Source organism: Megachile rotundata, chromosome 10 (genome assembly GCF_050947335.1).
Source record: "Megachile rotundata isolate GNS110a chromosome 10, iyMegRotu1, whole genome shotgun sequence".
Lineage (NCBI taxonomy): Eukaryota > Metazoa > Arthropoda > Insecta > Hymenoptera > Megachilidae > Megachile > Megachile rotundata.
Genome location: NC_134992.1, coordinates 14,121,395 through 14,148,908, shown reverse-complemented (window position 1 = coordinate 14,148,908; position 27,514 = coordinate 14,121,395). Strand labels below are relative to the sequence as shown.

Sequence of the window (27,514 nt, the reverse complement as noted above, 5' to 3'; positions counted from 1 at the left end):
AGTCACATAACCTTAAATCCTAAAATTGAAATAATATCAAAAATTCAAATTCCTATGATCACCTCTGCATACCACAGCTCCCAACAAAATACGTTCACACAAACATAACCTTGAATTCTCCCAAACTTGATATAGTATCAAAAATTCATATGCACAGAAACGATGCAAAATAAAATAACCTCGAATTCTCCTTAACTTGATATAGTATCAAAAATTCATATGCACAGAAACGATGCAAAATAAAAAGAAGACGTCTTTTTAATAAAATTCCCAGTTCGGGTCAACTGTAATATACAGCAGAAATATACAGCAGTTTTGTAATCCCAAGTTTCCCAAAATTTGTCCAGCGCTCTCCGGTGTCTTCCCGGTTTTCAATTCTCCGTTTCCCGCGAATAAAACACGAGCCAGCGGATATTGCTTTAGTTACCATACCATTCGCCCTCCTCGACTTCATTTATTTACCGTCGAATAGGGGAACGCCGTTGAAGAACACTCGAGGACGGACGTTCGAGGACGATGGCGTATTCGCGGGATCAATGGCGTCGATCCTCGCCGGGAAACTTGGAAAATTGGGTCGCGTTATTTTTTGCGGGACGATTGAACGACCCGCCAGCCACCAGGGCGAGGAGCAAAGGGTTGGCCCGTACGCGACGACACGCCAGAAGGAAGAGGAAATGAAATCCGCCGCTTTGTGCGACGCTAACGACTTTGATAACGATGCCCATCGCCTCTGGTGCTCCTTTTAATTCGACGAACCGTTAATAATGGCCGCGTTACAGCCACCGATGCCTTGGATGATGAACGCTCTGAAGTATCAGCTTCGGCTCGTTTTCGATGACTCGGGTCGCTAACCTTCTTACTTCCTACACTCCTCCACAAATTTTATTACCTAAAATATAACTTACACAGAGTAAGTCTTTTACTGGTTCATTTGTTAGACTCTTTAAGAGCTGAAGTTTTTATGGACTCTTCGGGAAATGTAGTCACAATTTGATACATGAAATTATAGGCAGTTACGTATTGGGCAAACATAGGTACTCAACATTTAGGTGAACATGAATTTCATTATTTAAGTATTTGGACATCTAGAAATTTGAGGACATAGAAGCTTGAGGGCATAGATGTTTGATGACGTATGAACTTGAAGACATAGAAGACAGGAGACATAGAAAGACATTTGGAGATCTACATGAGACTATAAGCTTTTGAAGACTTGAAATTTAGAATTGATATTTAAAGATCATAGGAAGTTTGAGGACTTAGACACTTTGCTATGAATGTCAGAATTAATTCAGTTAATCCTATACATACAGTTAATCCTATCTACCCATCACTACATTCAAACAATTAAATTAAGCATTCACACATTCATACAATGAAACATGAAAAAGAACATCATGTTTGCCTCGAATAAGGATGATGCAGAAAACATGTATACAATGAAACATAAAAAAGAACATCATGTTTGCATCCAGACATCACTACATCACTACACAGAAACAATTAAATCAATGTATACAATGAAACATGAAAAAGAACATCATGTTAGCCTCCAGACATCACTACACCACTACACAGAAACAATTAAATTAATGTATACAATGAAACACGAAAAAGAACATCATGTTTGCATCCAGACATCACTACACCACTACACAGAAACAATTAAATTAATGTATACAATGAAACACGAAAAAGAACATCATGTTTGGGTCGACTAAGTACGATGCAGAAAACAATTTCGACAGAGAAATTATTAAAGAGTCGCAGCATGGTATTAGGTCTCGAAATCAGCGGAACCAGGCCAACGAGAAGCCTCGACGAAGTCATTAATTTAAAATTCAATTCGATTCCCATGTTCATCCCCGACGTACGGTGAGGCTCGAAGAAATCGTGCAGGGGTTAAAGGCCCAAGGGAGGGACGCAGGTGACGACGTCTGCGCGATCGTTCAAACGGCCCTGCAATTTAGCCGAATTTCGATCGTTAATTAGAGTGGCGCTGACGTAACCGCGGAACATGTGCCAGAAACGAACGCGTCTCTAGAATAAATCGGGAATGAATCATTCTGAACGGGACGAGTCCCGAACAGCTCATACCAATTCAACGGACGGTATATTATAAGTATCCTCTTTTGGTATTACTCTGATAAATTTCATCGTTTAAATTAAACTCGTTATAAATATGATGGGAACTGGAAATGGGAGATGGAAACTATTTTTAATGTGGAGAGCGAATTTTGTACTTGTGGTTCGTGATTAATTTTATTTCGAATTTTTAATGAGGTAAATTGGAATTCAAGTTTGATTATATATTTAAATAATTGATTGCGTGTCAAGCATAATATTTTGGCTTTCTATGTCTGTTTTAATATTGCAGCTGTGATTAGTTCTCGCTGACGCACCTGAGAAATCATAATGGGAGCTGAAGAATCACTCGTTGATACAGGGTGTCTCATAACTAGTGTAACCAGTGGGGTTTGAGTTTCTGAACAACTTTTCCCTTTGCGAAATTTCGATCTGAAGCTTCGTTTCTGAATTATTAAAGAAAACCACGGAGCAATCAGAGCGCGAGTACTGCGCATGCGCAGCCACTAGCTGCCTCGCGTCTGCGCATGCGTAGTCGCTAGGCGGAGCTGTCCCGCGTCTGCGCATGCGTAGTCCTAACGCTCTAATTGGTTCGTGACTTTTCTTTAATAATTCAGAAACGAAGCTTCAGATCGAATTTTTGCAAAGGGAAAAGTTGTTCAGAATCGCGAACCCCACCACCTTATATCAAGAGTTACGCTAGTTATGAGACACCCTGTATAGATACTACTCTCTACATATTATATTCTACATACAATGTATGTATAAGAGAGTAGATTACCACGAAGAATTAAATACAAGTACCAGAAACACAAACTTTCCTCCGCAAGAAATATCGAAACAAAAAGAGCATCTGAGTCAACTTTACGAAGGATCTACAATGAACAGTAGGGTTGAAAAGGGACAAGAATCGCAAACAACGGGCAGGGTTTTCAGCGATAAATCAGAGGAAAAACTGCTTGCGTAGATTCATAGCGAACGGGAAGAGCTTTTAATCCGTCGGATATCGGGGGAGTTTTTCGAGCGAAAGCAAAATGCCGCGAGCCCGGTATGCATTCTGGTTTGTGGATTCTTCTAACAGATAGGACGTTGGGGTAAATCAGCTAGAAGGATCATTTGCTGGAGATTCGAAACAAAGTAGAATCATTATGCTGTAAAACGTTCTTTAGGTGCCTTCCGCTGGCTAATAGTTGCGAATGGATCGCTAATGATTTATGACCCACGTTTTTACTATCGACGTTCCATCGACGCCTGTCACTCGATAGCCAGAAATGTCACGAATCGGGGTGAAAAAGTTCTCACAAATATTCGGATATTTCTGTTTTTTTAGGACGGGACGAAATGTCATAACTTTTGGTAAATTATGAAGCTTTAAATTTGTGTAAATTTTTATAGGTTTGCAAATTTATTGAATATATAAAACTTGTCGGATTTGTGAATAAACTTCTCACATCGTTGTCTTCGTCCACCTTCGTTTAAAAGAAACCTTGCACCCTAAAGTACCAAGCGCCATATTGGATAAAAGAAATTTTTGTAAGCAATTTCAGAAAATGCAGATCCGAGTCACGAAGCGTAACGTAATATTAATATTCATCGCACGGGTTAATATCAATAGCGGGTCTGGGCGGAATTCAAACGGGGCATTTATTAAATTTAATCGAAGCCTTGTATCTAAATGAACGATCTCCGCGAAACCGGGACACGAAATATCGTGCAGGTTAACTCTGCGCGCGTTCCTGTCGCGAGATAACAGACGATCTCGGAAAACCCACTTGTCTCTATGGCTCGCGATGTAACTCGTTCAGGAAAATTTATGTGCTTGTTTACTCGATGATTACGAAATTAGATAAGCAAATCGATGAAACCTACTGAATGTTCCGACGATATTTATGGAGCTCGATTATCGTTTACTTTCGACTGGTCAACTTTACAGATGATCTGGGTCACTTCTGCATATGTATTTATTTATGGGCTGAGACATTGGTGGCAGTTTGACAATTTTTATATTGTGCAGTTTTTGTTAGTGGGTGGAGGTGGAGGTTAGGGGTGAGTTGTCAAGTTTATGCATTTTTGGATTTTTTTAGGTTTATATGTTGTTGGATAGTAATAAATGCAAATCTCTGTGTTCTCAGACCTTTGCATTGCCAAATATTGACGTGTTCAAATGTACACATGTTTAAATTTACACATGTTTAAATTTACACATGTTCAAATCTACACATGTTCATATCTACACATGTTCAAATTTACACATGTTTAAATTTACAGATATTCAAATCTACACATGTTCAAATTTACACATGTTTAAATTTACAGATGTTCAAATCTACACATGTTCAAATCTACACATGTTCAAATTTACACATGTTCAAATCTACACATGTACAAATCTACACATGTTCAAATCTACACGTGTTCAAATCTCCACATGTACAAATCTTCACATGTACAAATCTCCATATGTTCAAATCTCCACATGTTCAAATCTACACATATCCAAATCTCCACATGTCCAAATCTTCACATATCCAAATCTCCACATATCCAAATCTCCACATATCCAAATCTCCACATATCCAAATCTCCACATATCCAAATCTCTACATATCCAAATCTCCACATATTCAAATCACCACGAATCCAAATCTCCACATATCCAAATCTCCACATATCCAAATCTCCATATACCCAAATCTCCACATATCCAAATCTCCACATATCCGAATCTCCACATATCCGAATCTCCACATATCCAAATCTCCACATCTTCAAATCACCACGAATCCAAATCTCCACGTATCCAAATCTCCACATATCCAAATCTCCACATATCCAAATCTCCACATATCCAAATCTCCACATATCCGAATCTCCACATATCCGAATCTCCACATATCCAAATCTCCACATTTCCAAATCCCTACTCTCCCAAATCTCTACACCCCCAAAACTACATACCACCAAATCCCTACTCCCCCAAATCTCTACATCCCCAAATCTCTACTCTCCCAAATCCCTACACCCCCAAAACTCCACACCCCCAAATCCCTACCCTCCCAAATCTCCACACCCCCAAATCCACATCCCTCCCATCCCCTTCCATCAAATCCCCAAGTCCCAATTCATCCCAGCAAATAAGCACAAAATTGTATCGAAATTCGAGTACTTCCAAATGGCTACATCGATATCTTCGATAGCCCGTTATTTCTGGAGCGTCATCGCGGACCGATGAATCGAGCCGAGTATTTGGGACACTTGGCTGCATCTCTGCTGCTTTCCCGATGCCGATCGCGTGTACATCAAAGCATCCCCCGGAAAGAGATTTCCCAAACGCGAGACTGAGAACTGAACGAGTCTCTTTTTACGATTTTTCTCTCCTTACGTCCGCGTAGTTCGGAAAGCAACGTAACTCCTTTGATTGCTTCCTTTCGAATAAATACGGAGCTTCTTCCTGAAATTATTTTTGGTTGCTCAGATAATCTTCTTCGGTTTCGGAGAATTTTTTTGCGCGCCTGCAATGTCTGTTTTAGAGACCATCAAGCTTGGGTTATAAAATTTTATGGTATTAGATAAAAACTTGCATTTAAAGATTGAGCACGGAGTCTTTATTGTCCATTACGTGTTGTAGATAAAGAGGATTCAATCGACATGAAAATTTTGAAACACGAGCATAATTCCCATCGTTATTGCCATTATTTGGCAACGTGCCTTGTGAAGCGATCTTTGCAAATCACTGCTGACGTTACACAACTGGAATTAATTTTAAGTTAAAAGTGTTGTACCGCCCGACAGTTATGATACAACGAGGTGAACTACGCAACTTGGCCAACTTCTTCCTACAACTTCGACCGTAACACGGCTCATTGATAACGACGAATTTCTCTACGATGCTCCGCCGTGTTATGGCCTCGCGGTTACACCGAACGACTTCTTGCGAGATACGTGGTCGTTACGATCCTTTATGCGTTGTACTTGCCAAGGTATCGAAAGATTTAAAGGGCTGGGAAATTTTTTATTTTATAAAAATGTGGTTATTTGTGTTTGGTGGAAAATATTTTGTGTACCTTGGAAAATATATTTATATTTTGCAAAGTTTATAAAATATATTTGATAAAACTTTGCGAAATATTGTAAGTTTTATAATAAATAATATTTTTGACGTTTTATATTTGATCGAAGTTCTTCATGAATTTTATAAAGTATGATATTCGTAGTTGATGAATTTTATATTTGATGCACTTCATTTTTTATGAACTCAACTTTATCAAAGTATCACAAACTTATACATTATTAACTTCATAAAATATTGCAATAATTTTACATACTATGAAGTTTATGATAAATTGTACAATGTATATTAAACTTCATACTTGATAAACTTTATCAAACATTCTGATAAACTTATACATTATTAACTTCATAAAATATTACATTATTAACTTCATAAAATATTGCAATAATTTTATACACTAATGAAGTTTATAATAAACTGTACAATGTATCTTAAACTTCATACTTGTTAAACTTTATCAAACATTGACAAACTTATACATTGTTAACTTCATAAAATATTACATTATTAACTTCAAAAAATATTGCAATAATTTTATACACTAATGAAGTTTATAATAAACTGTACAATGTATCTTGAACTTCATACTTGTTAAACTTTATCAAACATTCTGACAAACTTATACATTGTTAACTTCGTAAAATATTACATTATTAACTTCATAAAATATTACATTATTAACTTCAAAAAATATTGCAATAATTTTATACACTAATGAAGTTTATAACAAACTGTACAATGTATCTTGAACTTCATACTTGTTAAACTTTATCAAACATTCTGACAAACTTATACATTGTTAACTTCGTAAAATATTACATTATTAACTTCATAAAATATTACATTATTAACTTCAAAAAGTATTGCAATAATTTTATACACTAATGAAGTTTATAATAAACTGTACAATGTATTTTAAACTTCAAACTTCATAAACTTTATCAAAGTACAAACTTAAACGTTACAAAGTATTAAATCATAAACTGCACTTAACGAGCTTTACTATAAATATACTTTACACGGTTTATATCTAACTGTATAATCTTTAATAAACAGCGGTTTAATCCCTATTATGCTTGTTCAGCCCGCAATAATTGTGTTTATGTAATCAGCAAAATGTGTATCGAAATTATGGTAACAGATGTTCGGCAAACAAAATGATAATAATGTATGTCTGATTGATGTCGATAGTAGCCATCGATATAAAACCCCTTTACGATCATGTATTTTCGTTGCGTGCACGTTTTATGGGCCCGTATACGGTCGCACGTACAGCCATTTCTCTTTGCCTCGCGTAATTGTGACCCCAGTATCGATTATTATTGGAACAGTGTGGTTAGGTAGAAATACATTCGATATTAGTGAAATTGTTCGCGTGTGAAAATTGAGATTAACAGGTTGGTTACGTGTTAAGACAAATTTAATATGTGGTGTCTTAGATGTTTGTTAGGTTGGGTTAATCTAACCTATATTTTTCTCGAAGTAGAGGACTGAAGGGAATGGTAGGGTTGTTGTACAATTTGGTATTAATTGTTGAGGGTAAAAGTCGTAATGGAACTTTAAACTGAGTGCATTAAAAATTCAAGTAAATTCAAGGAATATTATAAAAATTAATCACAAAGTACGAGTGCGTGAAGCTCCCATAATCCCACGCTCCCAAATTCCTACGCTCCCAAATCCCCACGTTCTCAAATCCCCACGCTCCCAAATCCCCACGCTTTCAAATCCCCACGATCCCAAATCCCAAGCGTCCCAAATCCCAAGCGTCCCAAATCCCAAGTGTCCCAAATCTCCACGCTCCCAAATCCCAAATCTTCCAAATCCCAAGCGTCCCAAATTCCAAGCGTCCCAAATCCCAAGCGTCCCAAATCCCAAGCGTCCCAAATCCCAAGCGTCCCAAATCCCAAGCGTCCCAAATCCCAAGCGTCCCAAATCCCAAGCGTCCCAAATCCCAAGCGTCCCAAATCCCAAGCGTCCCAAATTCAAAGCGTCCCAAATCTCAAATCTTCCAAATCCCAAGCGTCTCAAATCCCAAATCTCCCAAATCCAAAGCGTCCCAAATCCCAAACGTCCCAAATTACCACGCTTCCAAATCCCAAGCGCCCCAAATCCCCACGCTCCCAAATTCCAAGCGTCCCAAATCCCCACGCTTCCAAATCCCAAGCGTCCCAAATCCCAAGCGTCCCAAATCCCAAGCGTCCCAAATCCCAAATCTCCCAAATCCCAAGCGTCTCAAATCTCAAGCGTCCAAATCCCAAGCGTCCCAAATCCCAAATCTCCCAAATCCCAAGCGTCCCAAATTTCAAGCGTCCAAATCCCAAGCGTCCCATTCCCAAATCCCTCAAATCCCAAGCGTCCCAAATCTCCACACTCCCAAATCCCCACGCTCCTAAATCCCCACGCTCCCAACTCCCCACGCTCCCAATCCCCAAATCTCCCAAATTCCAAATCTCCCAAATCCCAAATCCCAAGTACGAGTGCACCAACATAATTTCAAAAAAAATAAAAATAATAAAAATGTCATAAAACTGGTCAAAACCAAAATATACCACAAGAGTAATATTTCGCCCCAAATCATTCGAAGAAATTAATTTTGCAAATAAACAAAATGCACAGCGAGTTTCTGCAGCGAATTACGTCGACAAGGCGAATAATCAGGAAGGGAATTGTAACAAGAAGGGTCGGAAACAAAGAGAAAAGAAAGTTTCGAGCGAAACAGGACGCCCGTAAAATGATCCGGCGAACAAATTCGCGGAAGAGTTATTGCGCCGCACTGAAAAATATACACCGTAATAAAACATACGGTACAGCAGCTTTTACAATGACGTCCTGGCACGGAACGGCGGGATCTTTTGTTCGGAATAAAAGTGTAACGGGGTGTCTTTAATTCGGGGCCACGGAATCGACCCGTCAATTCGAAACGTAACCTCGAAAAATGCAAGAGCTAGTTCGAAACACAGAGCTAGTTCGAGTTTATCAACGGAGATAAGTGGACACGGGGTTCGCGCAAGAGTTAATTAACAAAACGAGCTTCCGAAATGACACGCTCCTGTTTAATGAACGGCCCGTGACGTCACGATTTTAATTTGCTCCAGTAATTAGAGCAAATGGCGGACGGTGAATATCGCTAAATTTATGTTAATAATTTAGAATGGTAAATTAATTGGGGCACAGAGAAACATTTTACGATCCCGGCGAATAATCAACCTTCAAGGGAAACAAGAAAGCGCGTACTTGTTCGATACTCATTGACATTCCATCCTCAGAGCTGCAGCTTTCATGAAAATAGAAACACGAGGAAACCGTAGCCGTACGTGGCACGATTTTACAAGGATTTTACATGATCCTGGTTAAAAATAACGACGAGCATTCGGCAACGAGGATTTATTCAACGGTATAGGTAACCTAATTAGCTTGCCGACGTTCCATCGATCAGGTTGGCCCGCATACCACGGATATTTCTCGAATCGGCACGATCACGGTTAATATCGAGATTGAGATTTCGACGAGTTGACAAGTGGGTCAAGTGTACCTGGCGTCTCGGACCGCGTGCGAGCGTGTTTACGTTCCAAAATGAGAAAAATCTGTCGATCACTAACCTAACCCATTCTCTCTCGTCTTCCATTCATAGTATAACCTCAAATTATGCTGAAGATACCTTGATTTTTTCTGTACCTTAACTAAAGTAATTAGTTTAATAGAATATGTAGTACTAATAGTACTGGGTGTCTCACAGCTGGTGTAACTCTCATTGGATGGGGTTCGAGATTCTGAACAACTTTTCCCTTTGCAGAAATTTGATCTGAAGCTTCGTTTTTGAGTTATTAAGGAAAAACGCGGACCAATCAGAGCGCGAGTACTGCGCATGCGCAGCCACTAGGCGGAGCTCTCTCGCGTCTGCGCATGCGTCCTTGCGCTCTGATTGGTCCGTGCGCATGCGCAGACACTCGACTCCGCCTTCGCTCTCGCGTCTGCGTAGCCTCGCGCTCTGATTAGTCCGTGTTTTTCTTTAATAATTCAGAAACGAAGCTTCAGATTGAATTTTTGCAAAGGGAAAAGTTGTTCAGAATCGCGAACCCTACCTAATTCCAGGAGTTGCACCAGTTGCGAGACATCCAATGTTTAAAAACATGGGAGTATTTAAAAACTCTCACCATTATAATACGTTTTGTACATAAATACTCAAAAGGCCCTAAAATAACAATTGAAAACTCCCTAAAAAGAGATATAACACAAAAATTAGTACAATAGAAAAATATCTTAAACAGAAATGTGCGTAAAAATGAATTATAACAGTATTTAATTAATTTCTATCTCGACCGTCTCTACAAAATGAAGTTCAAGCACGAAGTTTGTTAAATGAACATCGCCTGCAGTCGGATGAAGTATTGATTAAAGTAAATAGAAACTTACAATTCAGCATCTCCGAGTGTCACCAGAGCAATATAATCGTAAGAACAAGATACACGTACCTTGATCATGGTGTACGCTCGACTTTCTTCGTGGACCATCTTCTTCTGCTGCCTCTCCATCGTGGAATACGCCTTGGCCCATTGTAACCTCTCCTCCTGCGACAAGATGCAGTACATTAAAATAGCATTTGTTACGAGACCGGAGTTCTCCTTTCGCCTTTCTGAAGGAACCTGCAAGCTGTAGAATCGCGGAAGCGAACTTCGATATAGCGAATATTAGGTTAGCTACGCTAGATTTGCTCCCTGGAGAGATTTTGGGTTAGGTTAGGATTAGTATATATGTATTTTGTGTAGCTTAGGCTATACTTTATGCAAGCTTTGTTTGGTTTTGAAATTTCTAATCCTCAAACTTGTAAATCCGTAAATTCCCAAATTTCTAAGCTCGTAAATTACTAAATTTCCAAATCCATAAATCAAGATCTACTTTTTTAATTCTACTCTTATCTACTCTTATTTAATTATAGCTCATAATCTATAATTACTCTTCAAGTATCTACTTTCTTTATTTTACCTCTGGATAACTTCATTTTATTTCTGGTTCATATCGATGATTATTTCAAACGTAAAAAAGTCAGAGAATTTATTTGCGACTAAAATACGTGAGCAGAAAGAGGTTGCTCGAAGAAAGGATTCGTTTAAACTATTCTACTTTAATTTTCTAGCCGAGGAGGCTGCTTTTCTAACCGGAGGTCAGACGCTAAAGAGGAAAAATTAAGTTTGCTCGAGGCAAATTAACTTGCTTTGCAATTAAGCGTAGCCTGCGACGCATAAATCCGCAATGCGAAATCCGTTCTATTGTGAGAGTCTGGCGTAAGCGTGTTTTTCAGCGCGTAGAAAAAAACCGGTGTAATATAGTCCGATACTTCTTACCACCCTTGTTTACCGAATCGTTACGACCTCGCACTTGCACAGCTTTGTCGTCGTGTTGGAAACGTACCCTTAGCATCGAACGGCAAATTGAAAGGAAAACAAACAGTTTCTTCTGGGAATCAGAGAAATGCCAATACGTTTTACGATTGAACAATTTGATTTTGATTTGTTGGGTGGAAAATGATATTTCTGAGGGGTGTAGCAATTTCTGGAGTTGGAAAATGGGCAATTTAGGAATTTGGGGATTTAGAGAGTTACGGATTTAGGGAGATTTGGGATTTGGGAGATTTGGGATTTGGGAGATTTGGGAGATTCGGGATTTGGGAGATTCGGGATTTGGGGGATTCGGGATTTGGGGGATTCGGGATTTGGGGGATTCGGGATTTGGGGGATTCGGGATTTGGGACGCTTGGGATTTGGGACGCTTGGGATTTGGGACGCTTGGGATTTGGGACGCTTGGGATTTGGGACGCTTGGGATTTGGGACGCTTGGAATTTGGGACGCTTGGGATTTGGGACGCTTGGGATTTGGGACGCTTGGGATTTGGGACGCTTGGGATTTGGGACGCTTGGGATTTGGGACGCTTGGGATTTGGGACGCTTGGGATTTGGGACGCTTGGGATTTGGGACGCTTGGGATTTGGGACGCTTGGGATTTGGGACGCTTGGGATTTGGGACGCTTGGGATTTGGGACGCTTGGGATTTGGGACGCTTGGGATTTGGGACGCTTGGGATTTGGGACGCTTGGGATTTGGGAGCGTGAGAATTTGGGACGTTTGGGATTTGGAAGCGTGGGGATTTGGAAGCGTGGGAATTTAGAAGCGTGGGAATTTTAGAAGCGTGGGAATTTAGAAGCGTGGGAATTTAGAAGCGTGGGAATTTAGAAGCGTGGGAATTTAGAAGCGTGGGAATTTAGAAGCGTGGGAATTTAGAAGCGTGGGAATTTAGAAGCGTGGAAATTTGGGAACTGAAGACTAACCAAAGCCAATAAAGTATAATCGAATAAAAATTAAATAGCATACCCGAATAATTAAATCAAAATTGCCTTTGAACATTTCCAAAACTTCTAACTCTAAAATCTAAGCAAAATAAATCTAAAAAAAATTGTCTGTGTATTTTAAACAAATTGTAAAGGTAAGAATATTATTTTTTTTAATAAAAACTTTCAAATGACAAGATTGTTGTGGAGGTATTAATGACGTTATCAGTTTGGTTCCTTTTAAATACGCATGCAAGGAGAATAACAAGGCTTAAACAGCGTGATCAATTAATAGCGGAGAATCGATCTCCTTAATGATTTGTAACTCGAGCGAGATACCGACGGTTCACTAGGCGAACGTGCTATTAATCATGGAGATCCAGCCAGCTGATCAGTGACAGTGCAGGAAATAATTACCAACTAGGCGTTTTAACAACACCAACACGTATGTTGAACGTGAGCTTGCGAAATCCACTTTGATGTGTTGTGGAAATGTGTAATGTTACCTGCACTTTTTCTTTATGCTATCACTGACAAGCTTGGGGAATTGTTTTTTTGGATGTTTTTTAAGATAATAGTCTTGGAATAGTAGGTTTAAGAAATTGTATTTATTATTATACTAATTATATAAATTTAATTTTTTCAAATTTTTAAATAAGTTTCTTAGTATCAAAATTAGGTAGTTGGGTATATCTGAGTTCCCTAGGATTGAATTCCCATATTTCCCAATTTCCACATTTCCCAATTCCACATTTCCCAATTCCCACATTTCCCAATTCCCACATTTTCCAATTCCCATATTCCCCAATTTCCACATTCCCCAATTTCCACATTCCCCAATTCCCACATTCCCCAATTCCCACATTCTCCAATTCCCACATTCCCCAATTCCCACATTCCCCAATTCCAGATTCTCCAATTCCCACATTCCCCAATTCCCACATTTCGCAATTCCCACATTCCCCAATTTCCACATTCTCCAATTCCCATATTCCCCAATTTCCACATTCCCCAATTCCCACATTCCCCAACTCCACATTCCCCAATTTCCACATTCCCCAATTCCCATATTCCCCAATTTCCAAATTTCCCAATTCCCACATTTTCCAATTCCCACATTCCCCAATTTCCACATTCTCCAATTCCCATATTCCCCAATTTCCACATTCCCCAATTCCCACATTCCCCAACTCCACATTCCCCAATTTCCACATTCCCCAATTCCCATATTCCCCAATTTCCAAATTTCCCAATTCCCACATTTTCCAATTCCCACATTCCCCAATTCCCATATTCCCCAATTCCCACAATCCCCAATTCCACATTCCCCAATTCCCACATTCCCCAATTCCCACAATCCCCAATTCCACATTCCCCAACTCCACATTCCCCAATTCCCACATTCCCCAATTCCACAATTCCCCCATACCTAAATCCCCAAATTCCAAAATTCCCGAATACCCAAATCCCTAAACCCCAAATTCCCCAACATCCACCCCCCAAATCCCCCAACCTCCAACCCCCAAATTCCCAATAACCCAAACATCCACAATTCATCCCCGATACCCCGAAACATATCCCACCAAAATCGCGAACGGTAAATCATGCACATTGTAGGAAAGCAGAAACGATTCGTATAATAAAGCTCGCCCTTAGAAACAGGGTGATGCAGCGACACGAGAGCTTTAGCGTTGAATATAACATAAATCGTGGAACGACAAGCGCGCGGAAACTCGGCCAGAAGCTCGACAAGGAAGGCTGAAAACGAGGAGCGAGGAGAGTACGTAGTAAGTCGGCCGGGGTCTCCGTTAACTGGATGCTAGATACGAGCTAGAGAGTACGCTAGACATAATCGCTAGAGCAGACAGAAGAGTAGGACAGACTGGAGCCAGGAATTTCGGGGCGGCGAAAGTCGAAATAGCCGGGGTTCCTTGGCTCTCTGCCAGTCCCTCTGGCTGACACCAAAGAAACATCTTCCTAATTTTCCATGTTTGCCTCGCAATTTGACCTTCCATGATATTATCTCGAAACGCTACAAACACGAATGCTACTCGTTACGCAAATACTTTGATTGACTTACGGATTTACGTAAATAGATTCGTCAGGGGACTTCAAGTTGTTTTATGTTCGTTATGTTATGTACCTTGCATTGTCTTGGAGGTAGAAGAATTAGGATACTTGTCTAAGTAGTTTGATTGACTTCGACAGATTAATACAAGTAAATCACTTAAATGGTGCTCTAAGATCTGCAGATATTTTGTTAGGTTCAAATGTTGCTGTTAGACCTTACATCGTCTGAGTGTGCTTCAAACAGGGATACTCTTCGTCCAGATACTTTGATTGACTTCATCAAATTAACACAAATGAATCACTCAAAAGGTTGCTCTAAGATCTGCAGACATCTTGTTAGGTTCAAATGTTGCAGTTTAACCTTGCATCATTTGAGAATACTTCAAACAAGGATACTCTTCGTCCAGATACATTGATTGACTTCATCAAATTACCACAAACAGATCACTCAAAAGGTTGCTCCAACATCTGCAGACATCTTGTTATGTTCAAATGTTGCAGTTTAACCTTGCATCATCTGAGTATTCTTCAAACAAGGATACTCTTCGTCCAGATACATTGATTGACTTCATCAGATAATACAAACATATCATTCAAAAAGTTGCTCCAACATCTGCAGACATCTTGTTATGTTCAAATGTTGCAGTTTAACCTTGCATCAATTGAGAATACTTCAAACAAGGATACTCTTCGTCCAGATACATTGATTAACTTAATCAGATTACCACAAACAGATCACTCAAAAGGTTGCTCCAACATCTGCAGACATCTTGCTATGTTCAAATGTTGCAGTTTAACCTTGCATCATCTGAGAATGCTTCAAACAAGGATACTCTTCGTCCAGATACTTTGCTTAACTTCATCAAATTACCACAAACAGATCACTCAAAAAGCTACTCTAAGGTCTGCAGACATTTTGTTACGTTCAGAGGTCATAACACTTTGACCTTGCATGACATCCTTGATACATCTCGATGTTCCTTAGTACTGCCTGATACTCTTTAATGCTAGTTTAAATACTTTAATTGATTTTGATCAGTGAAAGCTCGTTCTGAAGTTGAAAAGTTTAAACGTCAGATCACCACTTAACAATTAAACGTCTGATGGAGTTTATCAAAGTGATAGTCGACGTTCCGTTTTAGAATTTTTGCAGCTCGGCACGCACCTCTGCCGGCTGCCTAGATATTTTTAAAATGATCGATAAAGCACCAGTCTGCAGCTACTCGTCTGTCTTCATTAAGCACTGGCATTTGTCACACTAGAAATTTGAACGACTCTGTTATTGTACAAATTTTGTCTGTTCATTTTATGACGGTAAACTATGTTCAAGTATTATTTCATAAGTATCTTCAGAAATATTATTGAGGTTATTTGATGTTATTAGAGGATTATTTTGAGGTTAGATTAATTATAAGGTTATAATAAGTTATTGTAAAAATTCTTTGGAATCAGTGAAAGAATTAATTCTAAAAGTAGTGTCCACACACGTGACCCGACGAATTTAAAACCAAGGTAAACGTCCACACGTGTAAATATTCCTAAAGAGTAAACTCGCAAACTCCGTAACTCGTTAATTTACTTTTACTCCAAGAGTCGCCGAAAATACAAAAGTAAACGCGAGAAGTATTTGACCCCTATTTATATCGAGAAACGAGCATTTATGCTAAACAATTTAAACCGAAAGAAAGTAGAACGTTAAACACGTCTAACAAGGTACCCGGTCCGCTGTATGTCCGTCAAATTTCCGCAAATACGGACGCAACGCATAAAGGAGAGTTATATGCCAACGATTAATTACGATTAAACACGTTAGCAAGTTTCGTTTGCGCCGGATAGAACTTGGTGCGAGCGACTGTTTCCGTTTCCGCGTGTACATATGTCGGGCCGCGCAAATTACAGAGATGTGTCGTGTTTCGTGTGGACGTTCCATTTCGTAACAGGAGTATCGTTTCATTATGCTAACGAAATATCGATTATGATAATGCATGGAAGCGATTGAATCGCCTAGAATTACCATTATGACGGGCATGAAATGCGACTGCCCTTGCACTCCGTTGTTAACGCGCTTGTCCAAGGATTTCCACGGGGTACTCCATAATACCTTAATCAATTCAGAAATGTTTCTTGGAAGCAGTCAAAAATTTATACCCACAAGTTGTACTAATTTTTATTTAGATTATAGGATGATTCAAAGCATATGCTCTCACTAATTTATTTATAATTATATAGGGTGTCTCACAATTACCTGAAGTAGGGGGTAGCTGACAGGATTCTGAACAACTTTTTCCTTTGCAAAAATTCGATCTGAAGCTTCGTTTCTGAATTATTAAGGAAAAACACGGACCAATCAGGATTGCGCGCGCTTAGCCGCTAGGCGGAGCTGTCGCGTCTGCGTACGCGCTTAGCCGCTGGGCGGAGCTATCGCGTCTGCGCATGCGCAATCCTCGCGCTCTGATTGGTCCGTGTTTTTCCTTGATAACTCAAAAACGAAGCTTCAGATCGAATTTTTGCAAAGGGAAAAGTTGTTCAGAATCTCGAACCCCACCACCCAGTAACATTATTACTAACCATTAATAATATTATTAACAAATAACATCATTATTAACGATTAACAATATTATTAACAACACCACTATTATGAACAATTAAAAATATTATTAACAATAACATTCTTATTAACAATTAACAATATCATTAGCAAATATCATTCTTAATAACAATTAACAATATTATTAACAAATATCATTCTTACTAAGAATTAACAATATTATTAACAAATATCATTCTTATCAAGAATGAAAAATATTATTAACAAATATCATTAGTGTATTACCACAAAATCTGTAAAATGATTTCAATGATTTTTCTTTAATTTAAAAATGGACGAAACTTTTTCGGAACTATTTATAATTTTGAAATAAGCCGTGGGAATCAATAACAAGGCGTGAAATCTCACAGGGTTTGCTCGCAAGTGGCGAAAGTTACGATGCATGAAATAAGTTGGCACGTCCTCCGCGATTACGCTACGAAATGGAGCGAGTAGCCCGAGCGTTTGGCAGCGAGCGTGTCGAGACGATCGCGCTCCCCCGTGTCCAAATAACGCTTGATTCGCTGGTCAGATAGGAAATTGAGTTTCTGCCGTTCGTAATGGAAGCATAAACATTTATGCTTCCGTCAGCAGCCACTCACGCTTTCGTTATCAAACGAGACGATAAAACTGAACGACTGCAATAACAAGGTGTAGACAATCAGAGACGTTTAGCAAAGATTCTTTTTGTCCGCGTAAACGTCGAGTGTTCCGATTGACCGAAAAGATGAGACAAACGGGGTCGTTACGGTCCAGATATTTCTCATCCCTGTGGACAATCGTAGAAATATAGCGGTGTTGTAAATCTAGATCTGCGGACGACACCTGTTTACGTTTCACTTGGTCGAGGTGGTGAAAATCAGACGGTGAAATACTTTATCGATTACTGTCTCTTACAGTCTACAAATTATTTTGAAATACGTTATCAGATACAGTTGATTGATATTTACGACCACGATATATCCGTTATACGTTTACTCGGAGTTCAACTCACAACGTCACGAAGGGACAACCCTTTTGTCGAGGTTAAGTATTAAAATCCTCCCGGCTCTTATCACAATCGCAAGGAAAGTTGCCGAGACAAAGAACACGCGTCGAGATGGGATCGCGTATATCCACCGGGACTCTGAACGGGTCTTTTCAACCCCGTCACTGTTAACCCACGCTTTTATTAAAAACTTCTGTCGGACCAGGAATTATTCCGCCGGTAATAGAAGACCTGTTTTAATTCATGATTCCGTGATTAATTCCCTTTTACGGGGATTCTAGCGACTCTGAATTATGACCACAGAAAAATCCGGATTTTCATGTCTGGTTTCACTCAACATCATATTTAATGATAATATTTTTGTTTGGGTAAAAATACTCTTTGGGGGTGAAATCATTTTTTGAACTTGGCAGCGCTAAGAAATTAGTTGATTATTTTTTTTGGAGAGTAATGACATCAATTTTTTTTTTGTTTGGATAAAAACATTTTTAGGGGATGAAATTATCTTATGAGCATAGGTTTGTTAAGAGACAATTTGATTATTTTTTAAAGAATGTTATAATATGAATTTTTTTTTGTTTGGATGAAAACATTTTTAGGGGATGAAATTATCTTATGAGCATAGGTTTGTTAAGAAACAATTTGATTATTTTTTAAAGAATGTTATAACATGAATTTTTGTTTGTTTAAATATAAACATTTTTAAGGGATGAAATTATCTTATGAACATAGAACTCTCAAGGGACAATTTGATTATTTTTTAAAGAATATTATAACATGAATTTTTGTTTGTTTAAATAAAAACACTTTTAAGGGATGAAATGACCTTGTGAACAAATTATTGTCAAGTGACAGTTTGATTATTTTTTAAAGAATGTTATAACATGAATTTTTGTTCGTTTAAATAAAAACACTTTTAAGGGATGAAATGACCTTGTGAACATAGAACTTTCAAGGAACAATTTGATTATTTTTTAAAGAATGTTATAACATGAATTTTTGTTTGTTTAAATAAAAACATTTTTAAGGGATGAAACAACCTTATGAACATATCACTGTCGTCAATTTGATTATTTAAAAAAAACAAATTATAACATAAATTTTGTTGTTTGTTTAAATAAAAACACTTTTAAAATCTAACATAATCTTGATTATTTTTAAACAAGCAATACCATATTTTATTTTATCTAAAAAAAAAAAGATGCAGTAAAATAAATCCATAGCGTCAGATAACAATTTGCGGAGAATTGTAATTAGCAGTAGTAGAGGAACAAATAAAAGAAAATATAATATATGTTTAGATGCTATTTTCAGGGAAGAAAGTCCTCTCGAGGGATAAAGAAGTTCAGGGAGAAAGCGGTTGAACAAGTCGATCGAAGATCAAGACCTTGTTTAGAGCGTTGAACAGCTAAACTGCTCGAAAACTCTCGACTCGATGAAAGAACATTCAAAGACACACTCGAGCAGTCTGAAGTGTCCGATTCTTTGAGAAAGAAGACCTTTTTTTCTCTGCAAATTCTATGCGCCCTACGATACGTTTGATTTCTACTTAACTGTCCACTTTTGGTGATCCACTTGGAGAAAAAAAGAAAATTGCGTATTATGTAGGGTAATTTAACCCTTTGATCTGGTTAATACAATATGGAATATGTTTTTATTTAGATAAATTTAGATGTGATGTATAAATGTAATGAGACAATAGTAAGAGTATTAGAATGACTTCAAAAGAACTTTCTTAGGTAAAAAGTTTAAAGTTGCCAGTAGCAAAAATACCTTTGTGCGCAAAGGGTTGAAGTTGCGGAAATATCTTGTGATGAGAAGTTTAATGATCTCAATCAATCGCTCAAAATTTACAGAATATAAATCCTCAAATTTCTCAGCATCCAAATCCTCAAATTTTCCAATGCATAATCCCCAAATTTCCCAACATCCAAACCCTCAAATTTTCCAATATCCAAGCTCTCAAATTTCCCAACATCCAAACCCTCAAATTTTCCAATATCCAAGCTCTCAAATTTCCCAATATCCAAACTCTCAAATTTTCCAATATCCAAGCTCTCAAATTTCCCAACATCCAAACCCTCAAATTTTCCAATATCCAAGCTCTCAAATTTCCCAATATCCAAACTCTCAAATTTTCCAATATCCAAGCTCTCAAATTTCCCAATATCCAAACCCTCAAATTTTCCAATATCCAAGCTCTCAAATTTCCCAGTATCCAAACCCTCAAATTTTCCAATATCCAAGCTCTCAAATTTCCCAATATCCAAACCCTCAAATTTTCCAACACATAAATCCCCAAATTTCCCAACGTTCAAACCCTCAAATTTTCCATCACATAAATCCCCAAATTTCCCAATATCCAAACCCTCAAATTTTCCAACATCCAAACCCTCAAATTTCCCAATATCCACACCCTAAAATTTCCCAATATCCAAACCCTTAAATTTTCCAATACCCACACCCTCAAATTTCCCAACCCCCAAATCACCAAACTCCCCACCTTAAATCTATAAAACCTCTCAACTAAAAAATGTCAACTCGCCCTCCAACAGCAAAAACCTTCAAGTGTAAAGGGTTAAACTCGCATCAAGAAACTTAACGACCCCCCAATCAGTTACTCTCCAATATGAAAAGCATCGTTCTACGCCAATAAGCTTTCTTCGCAGCAATTTCTCCCCGAGCTTGTAATTAGCATCCGAAATTCAGTGGATAATCCGATTCCGGTCAGAACGTCGTCGCCGTGGAAAATTTCCTCGTGAAATTGGTCGGTGTCGCGTTTCTTCCAGCCTCCCTCTCGTCCCTCGAATCTCGCGCGCTTTTTCGCTACCTCCTCCCTGTATTTATCCGTCACGGGCTTTTCAAGGGGATAGACTTCTAAAGAACCTGCAACGAGCTTACGACGCACGAAATTTTTTCAGAATATTTCTTTACCGTAGAATATCCGCTTTTATTTTCACTTTAACGAGCTTTTTAAGGGGTTACACTTCTAAAGGCAGACGCGTTCAAAGTTTCAACCAGGAATTAAATTTTGTAGAATATTCTTGTTTATTTTTGGCTTAACGAGCTTTTCAATGGACGCTTCTAGTCGGTGCAATTTTATAAGTTTTGAGATTTACTTTGTCGGCAAGTCAGATATTATGATGTTAAGGAATATTAAATATCTTGGATATGGTGGTCATTTGATTGGAATTAAAATTGGACTGCAATTGTGGTGAAAATATGAGCTAGATTTGTTGTAAGAGTCATGTACGTTATGTGTGACATGTGCGTCAAGTGCGTCATGTGACGAGTGACATAATTCGCTGCAATTGCACTTTCGAGTTAAACTGCATGGACTTAAATTTATTCGAATACATGTTGATATAAAAAGTGTTCAAAATTCACTCAAACTAGAAATTCGAATATTTGAATAATTTCGAACTCGAATTTTTCGAATTCTTCGAATTATTTGAATTATTTGAATTGTTTGAATTGCTCGAATTGTTTGAATTGTTTGAATTGTTTGAATTGTTTGAATTGTTTGAATTGTTTGAATTGTTTGAATTGCTTGAATTGTTTGAATTGTTTGAATTGCTTGAATTGTTTGAATTGTTTGAATTATTTGAATTATTTGAATTATTTGAATTACTTGTATTATTTGAATTATTTGAATTATTTGAATTACTTGAATTATTTGAATTATTTGACTTATTTGACTTATTTGAATTATTTGAATTATTTGAATTATTTGAATTATTTGAATTATTTGAATTACTCGAATTATTCGAATTCGAACTACATTCGAATAATCGAATTGTCCAAAATACTTGAACACCCAAATAATATTCGCAACACAAGTATATTTCCTGGAATTAATATAAAGAATCCACAGCAATCTCTAATAAATTATTAACAGAAAAATGCCAAGCGATATAAATTCAAAAGCTCCATCGAAGCGTAAAGTTTTGAACGTCGATGACCCAGGTCAATCGTGACCCAGACTTACCACGAATCGACTAAAGTTAGAATCTCGAATTTTTAAACGAAAGCTATCGAGGTCGTCGTGGAATATTCTCTCCTTAGGTTTTTAATACTCGAACGTCTACCGTCTATATTATGCTGCATATTAATAAATCAATAATATATGTATGCTGCAGTATGTAGCAGTCAAAGGATTAAACTTTAACCTCCACGACTTTTTCCCCGCTCGCTCACTCGAGCCACGAAATTGATCGATATCTGGAAAACTCAGGTAGTTCGAAAGTGGCCGCAAAAGTTTGCGATACTTTTCAGCCGAGAGCAATGGAGGTTCGAATCTCTGGCTACGTGTATCGCCGTGTTTCGAGAGGAAGAACGTGCCAGGCATTAATTATTTCCCTTATCCTTTAACTGCTCCCTCCCGGCAACTTTTCACCAGTCAGAATCTACAGGCTGTTATACAACTGGTAATACAAGGGAACAGGATGTAATTATATTAAGTGCTCCACAATTTCAAATATAACAATTCCATTTCGTAGTACAGCTACTTACACTGTCCCGTTAAATATTGAATTTTAACTTTTGGAGTTACGTTTCTAGCAACGTGCAGAGTTAATACCAGAATTATGGAAATTTGTATTTCGTGATACTTGCGTGTTTAAATTATGCGAACACAAATATTGAATTTTCACGATTACAGTTGAAGTTGTAGATTATAGTTAAGCATATAGAGTAATAAAAAAAATTATGAACAGAGTTGTTAGTACAGCGATGGACTAGTGGTTAGCGTCAGCGACTGTCACTCCGTGGGCCAGGGTTCGAATCCCCATAGGTGGTGTCGAATTTTTTCATGGATAAATCGTATTTATTTGGGTTGTATTTGCATTTGAATTTGATAGAAATAATTGAGTACAAATTATGAAGTTGAATTTTCGGTATAACTTGCGAATTAGGATCGAGTTTGAGTCAATATTCGAATTTGGATAGCAGCGAATCAAAACCAGCGTCGAATTGGAATACACCGAATTAACTTGCACCGAATTTGATTCGCATTGAGTTACAACTTGCATCGAATTGAATCACAATCGTTTCGAATCACGCCGAGAGTTCAATCGCGTGCTAATTCGAATCGTAATCGACTTGAATCAATTCGAATTGGATCGCGTCGAATTAGTTTGCTCTGAAATTGGATCGATTCGAATTGGATCGCGTCGAATTAATTTGCGCCGAAATTGGATCGATTCGAATTAGAGAAGAGTCGAATTCAAACACATTGGAATTGAATCACACCGAATTTGTACCGATTCGAATCGGATCTCTTCGAGTTAATGTATCAAATTGAAACACCCCGAATCAATTCAAATTCCAAGCCAAATGAACTTGCATCGAATTCCTAAATCGGCTTCCCAACCAAATCAGATCAAACTCGTGCACTCAATAGCGCTTAAGATAAGTTAAAAAGGGCCCATTAAGTCATACATTAAACTATCTGACCGTCCTATCGATCCCTGGAACCATGTGCGCTGGTTTAAGCTCGCAAATCGTCGATAAAGCCGGAATTAAGCGACGCGAATGAATAATGAAGACGTTTTTGCCTCGTCGGCCGAGCCAAGCTGTCGCAACGCAAAAATGTGTGCAGTCATTCGCGAGCAGCGAGTTTACGGATGCTCCTAAACCACCGGACAGGATTTATACCGTCGCCGGAACTCGCCGCACGTTTGCTTGAGGAATTAACTCCGCTTAAACGCCCTATCTATTAGCCGGTATACTCAAGCGAGAAGTATTCGTCCCTCGAGCCTCGATAACGGATGTACACGCGGAAATCCTGCTCGTTAATTTTCCGTCGAATCGGTGAACACGATTTTGGTTCTTGTAATTTCCAAGATTTATTTGATCGACTGATAAAACTGTCGTTACGAGGCGCGGGGAATTACTGCTGAGCTAGAAAATATAGGGGTGAATGGTAAAAATATCTCGGGACTTTGGAGTTTATTGTAAGTAATGTACTGGTAAGAACGAGGAAAAGCTCAATGGATTCTCTGAGTTCGAATCCTGCTTGAAGTTCACATTTTTCATACCTTCGTTTACAGCTCTGGATTACAAACGTGGTACAAAAATTTAATATCGTAAACTCACTTTGTCACAGCTGCAGATGCTGATTCCCTAGATTCTTACGATAGTCTAACGACAAATTCAAATCCTACTCAGTGTACTGCAAATGTAAATATTCTACTGGGTTCACTCACTCAGATCTCACATTTTTCTGTGAAAGACCAGGACATCTACAAATGATATAACCAAAGAAATTATAGATGGAAGTATAACTAAAATAGATGTAACTAAAGAGATTGTAAATGTACTAAATGCACTTAAGATTCAGTAGAAAGAAAACATAAAAAAAAGCAACTACATGAGAAATGGTGATTCGAAGGAAACGAGTATTGCAAGTAAAGTGCTCACCGGATTTTCCGCGAAGAAGGCGTCCTCCTGGTGTTTGGTAGGCAGATCGAGGAACACGGAGGACCTGGAGCGATCGTAAAGATCGACATCCACGTAGAAGTCGAAGAGAGGAGCTCCATTCACTCTGAGCAGCCTCGAGACCAGCGGCGTGATGTCCGCCGGCGCGATGCTCCTTGGGGGCAGATATCCGCCGAGTTCGCGTAAAAGCTCGTAAACTGAAACAACAAGTGATCGTAAACAAGTTTTAACGAGATTCAGGAGCGTGTGAAACGTGTCGGTAGCCAGGAAATCGGTTTCCAGCTATCTCTGGAAACGGCGACGCGAGGAAAAGTGGAAATGGCAAAACGAAAAGCGTGGATAGCATCCGTTTAGAACGCGTTTCATTTAAAAATCGATGCGTCGATCCGACGAGGTATAATGAAAAGAGCCGACGAGCAAAGTTCAAATCTCGATACATCGCTGCCTCCCCTATTTACGAGCCAACTCTTTTCATCAACGACCTTCGCGTCCCTTCCTATCGGCCTTCCGCGGCCAACCCCGTGCCCGCTCGCAACGATAAACTATAAATAAAAGCTGCGCACACAAACGGACCTGTGTACGTGAGCGTGATCCATTCCAAAGATCAACAACACCCTTATCGAGCTTTGCGATCTTCGTTTAACTCGTCCGTGGGATTCGAGCAACGAGGGTTGCGGTTTGCAACCCTTCGATCTACCTATGCCTGTATATTGATAGTTTGTGAATTGCGAGAGAGACTTTGAGGCTTTCAATCTCCGTATGGTCTGCATTTGAGTGTACTAGGGTTTGGACTTCAGGTGTGAGTCGATAGGATTCAATTCGGAGTTTGCGGTGTAATTCGAAACCATATGAGAGGGGTATTTGGGGAAAATTTGGCACGGTATTTCACGCGGTGCACTCGGAGAGATGTAAATCGCAATTTGATGTGAGTGGACTTGACTGGGTGCAATCTAACTCGGGGAAATTCAATCTGGCGCGATTAAATTCTGCACGATGCAATTTGACGAGATCGAATTTCACGAGACAACTCGACGCAATCCAACTTGGCGCTAGGATGCCACGCGATTCAATTCGAAATATTTCAACTTGGCGCGATTGAATTCCACAGGGTTCAACTTGGAGTGATAGAATTCGATGTGATACAATTCCATGCTACTATATTCTACGGGTTCTAACTTGGTGCGAGAGAATTTTGCGCGATTCAACAGGGAGAGATCGAATTTTACGCGATCGGATTTGGAGGGATCGAATTTCACGTGATTCAACTCGGAGGGATCGAATTTCACGCGTTCCAATTCGGAGGGATCGAATTTCACGCGATCCAACTCGAAAGGATCAAATTTTACGCAATCCAACTCGGAGCGATCGAATTTCACGCGTTCCAACTCGACGCGATCGAATTTCACGCGCTCCAACTCGATGCGATCAAATTTCACGCGATCCAACTCGGAGCGATCGAATTTCACGCGATCGAATTTCACGCGATCCAACTCGGTGCGATCGAATTTCACGCGTTCCAACTCGACGCGATCGAATTTCACGCGCTCCAACTCGATGCGATCAAATTTCACGCGATCCAACTCGGAGCGATCGAATTTCACGCGATCGAATTTCACGCGTTCCAACTCGGAGGAATCGAATTTCACGCGTTCCAACTCGACGCGATCGAATTTCACGCGTTCCAACTCGACGCGATCGAATTTCACGCGCTCCAACTCGATGCGATCAAATTTCACGCGATCCAACTCGGAGCGATCGAATTTCACGCGATCCAACTCGGTGCGATCGAATTTCACGCGTTCCAACTCGACGCGATCGAATTTCACGCGCTCCAACTCGATGCGATCAAATTTCACGCGATCCAACTCGGAGCGATCGAATTTCACGCGATCGAATTTCACGCGTTCCAACTCGGAGGAATCGAATTTCACGCGTTCCAACTCGACGCGATCGAATTTCACGCGATCGAATTTCACGCGTTCCAACTCGGAGGGATCTAATTTCACGCATTCCAACTCGGTGCGATCGAATTTCACGCGTTCCAACTCGACGCGATCGAATTTCACGCGATCCAACTCGATGCGATCGAATTTCACGCGCTCCAACTCGATGCGATCAAATTTCACGTAATCGAATTTCACGCGATCCAACTCAACGCGATCAAATTTCACGCAATCCAACTCGACCGAATCCAACTCCTCGCAATCCAATTCAACATAATTAAATTCCACGCGTTCCAACTCATGATCCAATTCAGCACAATCCACTTCGACACAATTCAACACACCTTGCAGTTCAAACGTGACAAACCTAAATTTGTACAAAACTTTGAGTTCAATACCGATAACAATCTGTCCCAAAGGCCAAATGCAAAATATGAACATTTCAACTGTTTTCATTTATAACACTGTAGTAATAATTAGTAGCTATGACTGTATTATCGGAAGAATCATAGGTTAGGTACGATCACAATTATGATGAAATCACGAACACTTAAGCGAAATAACGTAACAGATTTATTTCGCAGATTCGAATTGAATAACATAAGGGAAAAGAAAGTTCCGCAAATGCAATTTCGTTAAACACGTCCGTTTCGATTTGCCCGTTAGAAACTAAATTGTATCACGAATCAGTGCGATCTGGTAGAGCGATAAGCGGCTCAATGATATTATAAGCGGCTCTATTATACAACGATTATTATCGTTCGCGACACGCCAACGTGAAGGGGCCAGGACTTTTTTTTTCTTTTATTAGCTTCCATCTGGTCTACGTTTGTTCGCCGGCACGTTGAACAAGGTGCATTTATTCGAGCGTGCGGTACGTAACGAGAAATTGAACGCGATGTCGAGGGAAAAAATGACGAATGGTCTCGCACTGCTTAATCGTGAACACAATGATAGAACGGAAATTTTATTGCCATAGAACGAGCTACGATTACCTGTTTTATTCTAT

General features: G+C 39.1%; 1 protein-coding gene across 2 annotated transcripts in view; it reads right to left on the bottom strand.

Annotated features, from left to right (window-relative positions):
* Positions 1–27,514, bottom strand: part of LOC100884036 (neprilysin-1) — a 113,257-nt gene that overhangs the window by 25,286 nt on the left and 60,457 nt on the right. Inside the window, exons 6-7 of one of the 2 annotated variants that reach the window (XM_076536152.1) lie at positions 24,545–24,759; positions 10,630–10,725 (exon numbers count right to left, since the gene is read on the bottom strand). In XM_076536152.1, coding sequence (XP_076392267.1) covers positions 10,630–10,725; positions 24,545–24,759 — 311 coding nt within the window. The remainder of the gene's footprint in view (positions 1–10,629; positions 10,726–24,544; positions 24,760–27,514) is intronic. The other variant, XM_076536153.1, reaches the window with a different exon arrangement.